The following is an 11,259-nucleotide window of genomic DNA, read 5'->3' on the forward strand; positions in this document are numbered from 1 at the left end:
GAGGGGTGGGATGGGGTGGGAGGTGGGAGGGAGGTTTAAGAGGGAGGGCAAATATGTATACCTATGGCTGATTCAAGTTGATATATGGCAGAAACCAACACAATATTGTAAAGCAATTATCCTCCAATTAAAAATAAATTTAAAAAATTTAAAAACAAATGAGCTGTATGTCCAACTTAAAAAAAACAGATAAAGAACAGAATAAATCTGAAAAAAATTTAAAGGATGACAATAAAGATAAGAGTAGAAATCAATAAAAGAGAAAAGAAAACACAACAAAAATAGACAATCGCCTTTTAAGATTCAGTGAAGAGATGAGATAAAAATAAATATTTTAAAATAATATTTTATTTTTTATTTATTTTTAAATTTTTATTTGTTAGCCACACCACATGGTTTGTGGGATCTTAGTTCCCTGAACAGAGACTGAACTTGGGCCCTCACAGTGAAAGCTTCCAATCCTAACCACTGGACTGCCAGGGAATTCCCTAAAATGGTATTTTAAATTAAATACAAATCGGCCCTTATTTCAAAAATATACTATCATCGACATTATGTCAATGTATCTGAAAACATAGGGAAAATGGAGACATCTTTAGAAAAATATAACTTATCAAAACTGACTTCAGAAGGAATATAAAGAATAAATAATCCTATCACTAATAAAACTAAAGCTTAACTGTTGATAAGCAGTTAAAAGTTCTTCACACAAAGAAAATAACTAGACTCAAATAAGCAGTTTTACGGACCTTTCAAGAGAAGGAATATTCCAAAATTTCAAAGTCTTCCACGAATAAAAAGAGAAGCAATACTCTCCAATGCATTCTATGAGGCTAGTATAAGTGAAAAAAGAGCCCGACAAGGACAGTGTCCGAAAGCAAAGCCATGGGTCTATTTTGTTTCAGAATTTAGAGACAAAAACCAACCAACCAAGCAAAAAACAATAAAAAAACACTTCCCTCCAAAAACTCTAAACTAAATACTGGCAAACTGAATGCAACTATTTACATATATAATACAATGCTGAAGACAGGTTTAATTCTGGAATACAGAGATGGTTTACTATTAGAAACTCTATCATTATTTCTCATTACATTAACTGATTAAAGAAGAAAAAATAATATCAATAAATGCAAAAAGATAACTTTCAACCAGCTATTAATGATTAAAACTTCAAGGAAACAGAGAATATGTGATATCTTACCTAACCTGATGAGAATATCTATAACAAAATGGAAACAATCATTATCCTTTATGGGGGAAAAAAGGCTTGAAAACACTCCCTTTAAATACAGAACAAGAAAAGAATGCCAATTCACTACATTTATCAACTTCATACTCAAAATTCTGCCTAGGGCAAAAACAGAAGAATAAATTAAAGCCAAAAGGATTGGGAAGGAGGAAATGTAATTGTCTTCATTTGCAAATAATAAGATTTTATAACCAAAAAATGAACAAATTTTTGTAATAATAATAAACTAGCAAGGCAGCTGGATATAAGACTTTTATACAGAGGTAAATGGCATTTCTGCACACTGAACTGAACTGAAATGACATTTCTGCACACCAGAAACAATTAAAATACAATTTTAAAAGAGACATCATATACAGTAAGAAAAGTGAAATAAATCTAACAAAAGACATAGAAAATATAAAACTTTATAGTAAGATATTTAAAAATAACTAAATAAATGCAGAAATACTCATATTCATGTATAAGTAGAATTTATAATCTAATATAAAGATGCCAGTTCTCTGCTAATTGCTCTATAATTTCACAGTTTTAATCAAACTGCCAGTGGACTTCCCATGGAAGGAAAACTGATTCTAAAATGCACATGAGAGAGAAAGGATCAAGATCACCAAGATACTTTTAAAAGGGTATAAGGGAGGAGAATTTGGCCTACTAAACATAATATAAATTATTCACTAAATTGTAAATAATTATTAGAAAATATTTCTCCACACCATAAAATGTTCTTCAAAAACCCATGTTAATGTCTTCACATGTATAAGTTAGCTAATCATTCCCAAGTAGAATTTAGTTAACTATTCTCCACTGCTGGACATTTAGATTGTTTCCAGCTTTGTGACTTTCTAAAGATGTTACATTTGAGTTCAATTTAATTTTGTGATAATACTTGATTGTTGGACACCCTAGATAATTCTGTGATGAACATGTTGGTTATACTAAGGAATAATAATTCAAAATGATTATGTTATTCATTCAATTAATGTTTAATGAAGCTCTATTGGAGATGTGGGAGATAAAAGACAATAATTTTTAATATCAAATTGCTCTCTGTTATCACAATAAAGCTGGAAAAAAGCAGAGTGTTCTCATAAGCAAAAGCAAATGAACAGTTACACGCAAAAAAGCTCATTTCTACATTGATTTTTTTAAAATTTATTTTATTTATTTGGCTGAGGTGGGTCTTGTTGCAGCTTGCAGGATGTTGGGGCATGCAAACTCAGCTGCAGCATTTGGGATCTAGTTCCCTGACCAAGGATGGAACCTAGACTCTCTGTATTGGGAGCATGGAGTCTTAATCGCTGGATAACCAGGGAAGACCCTCTATAATGACTTTAAAACAAAATATTTTGCTATGAAATTAAGTCAGAGACTTTATTGGACATTATAAGAATCCTTCTTGTCACAGGACTACAGTTCTCATTTTCCATTTGGCATCATTAAGCTGTGTGCAAGCTCAGTCATGTGGGACTCTGTGACCCAATGGATGGTAGCCCACCAGCGTCCTTTGTCCATGGGATTTCCCAGGCAAAAGTACTGGAGTGGGTTGCCATTTCCTCCTCCAGGGGATCTTCCCGACCCAGGGATCGAACCCACCTCTCCCGTGTCTCCTGCATTCCAGGAGGATTCTTTACTGCTTGAGTAAACAGGGAAGCTCATTTGGTATCATTAAAGGAAGAGAACATTTTAAACAAAAGTTGTAAGCAAACATATGGCAGCCTAGGAAATGTGCTTCTCGGCTCTGTTATATATACTTGGATAAAAAGCAATGACACACACACACACACACACACACACACACACACACAAAATCCACCTTAGAAGGAGCTGGGCATCCCTCTGGTTTGCCTATTACATATCCCTTTTTAATTTCACCATGAAACTCACTCTATTCTGTGTATAGAGCACTTTATTAGAATGGCTTATAATCGCCCACTTTGGGATCTATTTAGGCAGCAGATTGGTGATTATGTATTTGAATTTCAAAAAGCTTATCCAACTCAGAATGTAAAAAGAAGCAGTTTAAACTAAAGAAAATAAAAATGAAACAGATAACAAAGCCTAATTTTGAAAGACTATTCATTAGGGCCAAGCCTGTAATAAAGCCTTTCTTCACAGAAGCCTCACGAAGGTAAGGAAGTAAGTATACTATCAATATTATTCCCATTCTACAGATGAAGAAATTGACTAACAGTGGTCAAATATATCATTAGTAGCAGGGCTGAGTGGCTAACACCAAAGTTTCTGCTCTTCGTATGTTCTGTTTCTTCCCATCCTGAGATATCAGCAGGTGAGCACAAATATGCTGTTAGTAAACTAGAAGGTAACTTGGGCCCAACAAATAAAAACACCTTCAAGTAACTAAAAATGTCTTCAAGGAACTGTCTCTAATATCAGTTTCTGACTTCAAACCACTAAAACAAAAAGAGACTGAGCAATCAGACATACAGTTTACTTGGCTTTTGTTCTTTTTAATCTTAATTCTCAGTGGTATAATTTGAAATAAAAACAAGTAGCATAAAAAAGGGTCTGATCAATCCACAAAGTAGACTCTCAATTGGACCAGAGCTGAGGATGTAGGGGTTCCTGACCTATTTATCTCAGCTTGGAGTAAGAAACCAATATAAATGGTTAGAGCTCAGATTTATCATCCCATAGCATATGCCAACCCTCACTGTATTTCAGAAGAACATGCTTTGCTTAAAAATTTCTCCAGAACTATTCCTTAAGATATTTTCAAATTCATGAAACTAATCAGATTTTCTGGACAGTCTAAGAGGTCTTATTATAATGGCTGCAAATGTGTTACATTTGTACATATTCACTTATTTTTTCCCCTTGATCTCAAAGGCATGATGTGAAGCTACTGCCTGGGCACTGTAGTTTCTTGAAATGATCTTGGTGAAAAAAAAATTTTTTTAGCTGCTGTTAAACACTTTAATTAACTCCTCCTGTTAATAGATAAGAGTTGTTCTCTCTTTCACCTAGGTATGATTTCTTCAATGGATGTAAAGTCTAAATAGGTAAGTGTTCTATCTCCTACTCTACTTTGCAAGGAATCTAAAAGCAAACCAAAACTTGGTTTGGTTTGGAACTGAAAAGCAGAGGACCTGGGTTCCAGTCCCACATATATTAGAGTTAATTGTGCAACTGACATTATGCCTCCTTATACTGTATAAGCAGGCTGGACAGGAAATGTTTAAAGTCCTTCCCAACTATAAAATTTTAATTCACAATTTAAACTGTCATTTTCTATTGCAAGCTAAATGGAAGAACATTAGACGTAGACACAGGTTCCGTATGAGTGACAGAACCACTTTTAATTTCCCCACTGAAACCTATCACATGATGTGAGGTCCTATCAAATTGAATTGGCAATTTCTTATGCTCCATCTGCCACCAAAATGTACTATTTGTAGTTCAGGCAGCAGGGTGGTTAAAGAACAACAGATTTTCTTGGCACTTCCTGCACATATGGCATGTAGATGAGAGTACGAGATTATCCCTTGGAAAATACTGCAAATAATAGCTGTCAATTCTTAGCAACCAACAACACGCATTATTAAAAACAAACACAACTTCCCATCCACGAGTTTCACCTCATAAAATGTGTCTTTTGATTCTTCTGACTCCCGTAGGTGAACTCATATTTTTTATATGGACTCTATAATATTTCTGCTGCAGAATTCAAAAATTACTAGATCTCTGAAATCCACAGATAATCTTCAAAACTTCTGCTAGCCACTTGCTATGATCTTTTCCACTGCTTAAGTTTTTTGCCAGAGATGCTAAAAGTAGTGTAGTCGACTGGTTTGAGTTTCATATACTTTTCCAGACAAGCTTGCTTTTTAAGGCCCCACACAAACAAGAGATTAATTTCTCTGCATTCTAAATCTTTGGGAAATTGACCAACATGCATGAAAGAATCCTTCTCCTCCTAACACATGCCTTTTAAATTATTGCTTGGGGGCCTTTGGTCCTTGATTTAAACCCATCTATTCCTTTAACTAGTCATAATCTCCGATTTTTCTCCCTCTTACAATCCTGTGCTCTACTTTTCTGAACATGATTTTATTATTTTTTCTGTATTCTCTATGTGAATGAATATAAGTGCTCAGTCATGTCTGACAGCCCACCAGGTTCCTCTGCCGTAGAATTTTCCAGGCAAGAATACTGGAGCGGGTTGCCACCTCCTACTCCAGGGGATCTTCCTGACCCAGGGATTGAACCCACCTCTTCTGTGTTTTCAGCATTGGCAGGTGGATTCTTTACTACCGCTCTACCTGAGTATTACACTTTTAATTCCCTGAGAACTCAGATATGAATTTATTAGGAAAAAAGTTAAAGCAAAGGTGACTCTCCCATACATGTAAGTCATCCAGAGAGTTCAATATATGTGGCTTTATTAATTTGGAAGAGACCTGTTAAGAGTCTTCTCTTAATAAATCCAATACAGCTAGATTTTCCTCCAGCGATAGAATGAGCCATCTTTCTTTTGTTTACCATCAGATGAAATACCTGCTAGAACTGAAAGAGTTGGCTGTTCCAAAACCACCTATCTTTAACTAGTGGACTAGCATTCTGCCAGGGTGAGACACTCAACCTTAAAGGGGGGCTCAGGAAAAGAAACAGAAAACCAGGATCCTACCTCTGAAACTATTTAATGAGGGACCTATTCTCACTTCACAGACGGCAGGCCTCAGGCACTATTTAACTCTCATTTCTCTGTCACTGTCCTCTTGATGTTGCCTAGTAAGTTCAGGCGAATTTGTGCCATTCAAAGTGCGTATGGTCCAATTCCATCGTATTTCCCTATTCCCATATTTACATACGGATATAAGGAGCTGGTATCAGGGGAAACGAGATCAAACCAGTCAGTCCTAAAGGAAACCCTGAATATTCACTGGACAGACTGTAGCTGAAGCTTCAACACTTTTGCCACATGATGCAAAGAGCTGACTAATTGGAAAAGACTCTGATGTTGGGAAAGGTTGACTGCAAAAGGAGAAGGGGGCGGCAGAGGATGACATGGTTAGATTACATCACCAACTCAATGGACAGGAATTTGAGCAAACTCTGGGAGATAGTTAAGGACAGAGGAGCCAGGTGTGCTGCAGTCCACGGGTGGGAAACAACTTGGCACCTGAACAACAACAATCAACAGAATATAGCAAAAGTGATTCTGGAACTTCTGCGGCTAGGTGGTGAGAAGCTTTGCGGCGTCCCCCTGGGTATCTTAGACCCAGTTATCATAAGAAGTGCAGTTGTCCTGAGAATGGTGTGTGAAAAGGGGAAGATAACAGTTCAGCCCATGGGGTCATAAAGAGCTGGCTATGACTTAGCGACTGAACGACGACAGTAAGGATCTGGGTTAGACACAGGACGTGTAAGTATTGCAGAGGAAGCAGATGAACTCTGGACACAGGCCCTGATGAGAAAGGTAGTTCAGGTGTAGTAAACAGTCATAAAGCTGCCTGGGGACTCACAGGTGAGTGAGGAAGGGTGAAGGGAATAGAGAGATCACTTTTTATGGGTTGGAATTTGTTCCAAAAATAATTTTCACCATGTTCATAACTTTTCCTTATTTGATGGACACATTTTAAACAAAGCAACACATCCTGTTTTATTTATTTTTAAACCAATGTTGAGGGCCTAAACTCTCAAAGTACCGCGTAACTATAGAATTCATTAATCATGAGAATATTTTTCACATAAGGACTTGATCATGAACAAACAACCTTAGAGCAGAAATAAAGAAACCAATTCTTGGAAGTACATGCTGCCAGTCAGCGCTGCAGATAGCACAAAATCCAGACTGCCACCCCTTGAAGACTTGCCACAAAGAGCCATGTGGAAAAACTGCACAGAGAAATGGTGATTGTGAACAGGAGTTCTACCTGGGAAAGGCTGCTGGATTTGTTAAGAAAAGAAAGGTTATGCTCATTAGAAAGTTAATCTGTCTCTAAGCAAATAATTACTTCTCTGCTAAAATAACTTCTATGTCAATGTAACCAGTTCCTACAATCATATATTATCTTAACTGCAAGCAGATAAAAATCTGTGTTTCCTGAAGAGTGTTCATCTTAACTTCATTACTAGAGTCAACCTAAAGGAAATATAAGTCCCTGGGCTTGCATATCGTGTTTGCCTCTAGTCATAAGTTGGTCCAGATTCTCACTAATTGACAGAGGGTTTCCCTATTCAGGTCCTTTCACTGGACTCCAGGCATTTTCACAACTTGGCCACACAAAAGAACTCCCAGGTTGTTCCTGCCTTTCCAAAGACAAGTACAGGAATGCCTTTCTCTGCAGCCCTTTCATAAGATTGTGTCTGTACAAACACAGGTGTTTACAAAGCAATTTTTATCAACTTTGCATTGACTATTCCAAAGAACAGCAGTAATCTCAACACTCCATCCATTGTCTCAATGCTACCAGTGATAGAGGAAAAGCTACCAGTGATAGAGAGAGGAAGAGGAAAAAATAAACAACAAATATATATTTATTAAACACTTCAACAGCAACACAAAATACTTGTACCAGGGAGAAAAAATATATTTTAAACCGCAAGACACATTAAGTAAAATTGCCATAATCAGCCATAACTAGATTCCTTCATTAGGCGACCACATAAATGGTCAAACTACTACTCAAACAGTCAAACCTTCATTTTACATGCAAGTGGCCTCCAGCAAATGATAAAGCAATATTCCCGTGTGAGTGTGAAAGATGGCACTGAATTCCGGCCCATTATAGAGGAAGAGTCAGATTCCACTAGTCCTTTCTTGGTTTAACTGCCAGGCTCTTAGGGAGCTAGCTGTTTTATAGAAGGGGGACTCGCCCTGATAAATTAGTGATTAGTGCAAATTTCGCCAGTTTCCTGCACTCAAGGAAGCTCTAGACCACTTCGGGTCCAGACTTCAGAAAAATGACTCTTTAAAAGAAAAAAAAAATTACATGACAGTGTATCAATGGCTGTGACAATAGTATATTCTAAAAAACATAAAATAAAAAAAGATGCCGGTGATGATAACTGGGGGGGGGGGGGGGGAACCTCTGCTGCTGCCTACCTCCTATGTAAGCTGCCGCTGAAGGTGGTTAATTTAAACCCAGTTCTCCCCTACTGGAGGTGGCGAGCGGGCAGCGGGGGAGAGCCACCCGGTTTCCAGCTCCCCGTGGACCTGACGGGACTGGGACTGAGACTGGCTTGCACGAAGCCCCGGATGGCTCAACCAGGCGCTCCAGTTGTCTCTCACCACCTTCCTCCAACGCAGACCCCCAAGTTAGAAACGCAACTCCCGGAGCACAATGACAAGAAAGCACACAAAAGGAGCAAGGCAGCCGCTCCCATCCGTACCTTTGACTTGACTTTCATACTCGGCGATGATCTCTTTGTCCTTTTTGAATCTGCTCGGAGTGGACATTATCCAGCTGTTCTGGGTTTGCTTTCAATGGGCAAGTTCTGTGAGGGGTCACCGACCAGTCAGTCTCCTCGGAGAAGCAGAGAGTTGTACTCCCAAATGCCGGGAACCCAGAAGCAGCACCGACGGGAGGGAGAGGAGGAGGAGGAGGAGGAGGAGGAGGAGGAGGGGAAAAAAAAGGAGCGAGCCGAGGACTAGATTAACCCGGGCGCTGGCACCATACTCTCGGGATCGAGCTGCCGTCGGCGATGCGGAGCGCGCCCAGGGCTCGGGGCCGGAGGGGGCCGGAGAGGCCCGGCGAGCCGGCGAACTCCAGCAGGCGAGTGGCGGGGGGCGTCTCCCTGCCCACCCCACCCGGAGCCCGGCCACTTCCTCTACAGCCGCTGGGCGGACGCGGGGATCGCGCCGGCGCTCCGCACCATTGTTAGCCACCCGCACGGGGAGCGTGGGGCAGGGCCAGCCGGGGAGGGCGGGCGCCGCGACCCTCCCTTCCTGCTCAGCCGCCCGCTCCGGCGCTCAGGGGTCCCGCCCGGGCTGGGGATGCTGCTGCCGCTCCTCCGTCGGCACACACGGCTGCTACTGCCCCGGGCAGGGTAGAGGAATCGCGATCCTAAAACGAGTCCCGGGCGGCCGCCGCGAGGGCGGCTAACGCGCTGTAAGAACGCGTCCTGGGCGCAGCCCCGGCGGAGTTTAGGTTTCCACCGCCGGCGCCTCGCGGGGCCTCCGCCTCCTGGGCCACCGTGCGCCGAGACGGCCTCTTTCTCCCGGTCCCCCTTGCCGCTGCTGCCCCCAGGAGGCCGCCGGCTACCGGCACACCCGCACGCGCCCCTGGAGGAGCCGCGCCCCTGGCGGCCGCAAAGTTGCAGGCGCGCTCACGGCCCGCGGCTCCCCGGCGCCTGGGGAGTGAGCTGCGGGCGGCACCGGCCCGGGCGGCCGCGCCGGGCTCGGCGAGGCGGGGCAGGGCTCGCGGGAGGGACCCGATCGACCTCTCTTCTCCACCCTCGCCCCGCTCCTCCCCACCGGCGCGGTAAGCAAGCGCGGCGCTTCTCCAGGAAGATGGATGCCTCTTGTGGCCAACCGCAGCCCGACCCTGCGTGCCGAGCCCGGCGGCCGTGGGCGACGCCCCCAGCGCCTCCCCGGCTTGCGTTGCCCCAGCCGCTGGAGAACCCCACCCGACCGGTGGGCAGTCTTCGAATCTGTGTGAGCGCTGTGGTGGGGCTCTTTTGAGTCCAGTGGGGAAAATCAGACTTTGGATGTCTCCATGAAAGAATAGGATGTTACTCCCAACCCCAGTAGAAACACTGGAGTCTGAATTGTCTTGGATGTTAAGAATAAAAATGTAAAAAAAGCTAAGCTATTCGATCAGGCAGAGAAAAATATCCATCTTGAGCACCGTATTCGCCCCATCCTAAAAGTAGCTAGAGAATGTCAGCATGGTGGGAAAGGCGTGGTGGGGAAACAGGTAGTACTTAAGATATCTCTGGGTTTGGGCGGACACATTTAGCGTTTGGGACCTTCTCCACTTCCCAGGGGCTCAGTGGTAAAGAATCCGCCTGCCTGTGCAGGAGATGCGGGTTCGATCCCTGAGTGGGGAAGATCTGGAGGAGGAAATGACAACCCACTCCAGTATTCCTGCCTCGAAAATTTCATGGACAGAGGAGCCTGGCGGGCTACAGTCAACAGCATGGAAAAGAGTTCGGTATGACTGAGCACTCACGCACACTGTCCTTCTCCAATATTATTGGCCTGATTTATCAAAGTGATTTGTCCAAAGGCGTGTCCGTATCAAATGGTGCTAGATCTAAACAGAGTAGGGACTTTGAGACTTTATTCATTCTTGTATCCAGTGATAAGATTTCTTACTGTAGGCCAACCACCAAATATGAACTAGGGACTCAAGAGAATTCTGCCCTAAAGGGTCTCAAGATCTATTGTTGTATAAATAAGTAATTACGGGCAGTACTGTAGAGCTGTAAGAGAGCTACTCCCTCTTTGGGAGCCTTGAGGAAAGAAAAATGCACCGAATAAAAGGCTGGGGGAGAAAGTCTTCCCAGAGAAGAGATATTTGAACTGGATTTAAAGGACTGCGATTCATGGGGTCACAAAGAGTCGGACACGACTGAGCGACTGAACTGAACTGAACTGAAGTAAGTAATTTGCCACCTTGGAGTAAGTGTTGCCTTTCAGGGAGAAGGAAAATCCTACTCTGGGGGAATTGCAAATGAGTTACAGGATGCCCTCCTCTGAAATACCAGATCTTTGACAGTAGGTGAAAATTATTTAAAAAAAAAAAAAAAAGTAAAACATACATGTGTTTCAAGTGAGTGCGTGCATATTGTTTTTAGTTATATAGCTTTTTTAAATTTAATTTTTAGGCAAATCTTTTTACATTATAACAACAGAATAGAATGTAAGGAAAAAGTGAAAAAATTCTTTTCTTTCCATTTTGCGACACAGGAATCCCTGACTGCCCTAGTTTCATGCGGGGATGTTTTATGTAAGAGTGTTGGGTGAAGAGCCAGATATCCAAAGCAGAGGCTGAGAAGGAAGGTCAGGGCCAAATGGGAGAGGCCTCCTGTGCTGAGCT

The 11,259-nt window shown here is 42.1% G+C and overlaps 1 protein-coding gene across 2 annotated transcripts in view; it reads right to left on the reverse strand.

The window, feature by feature from the left end:
* Positions 1-9,799, reverse strand: part of SRGAP1 (SLIT-ROBO Rho GTPase activating protein 1) — a 298,264-nt gene extending 288,465 nt beyond the window's left edge. For both annotated transcript variants that reach the window (XM_069584751.1, XM_069584748.1), the window contains exon 1: positions 8,609-9,799. In XM_069584751.1, coding sequence (XP_069440852.1) covers positions 8,609-8,675 — 67 coding nt within the window. In that variant the 5' untranslated portion in view covers positions 8,676-9,799. The remainder of the gene's footprint in view (positions 1-8,608) is intronic.
* Between the last annotated feature and the right edge of the window lie 1,460 nt (positions 9,800-11,259).

This window comes from Ovis canadensis, chromosome 3 (assembly GCF_042477335.2).
Source record: "Ovis canadensis isolate MfBH-ARS-UI-01 breed Bighorn chromosome 3, ARS-UI_OviCan_v2, whole genome shotgun sequence".
Classification (NCBI taxonomy): domain Eukaryota; kingdom Metazoa; phylum Chordata; class Mammalia; order Artiodactyla; family Bovidae; genus Ovis; species Ovis canadensis.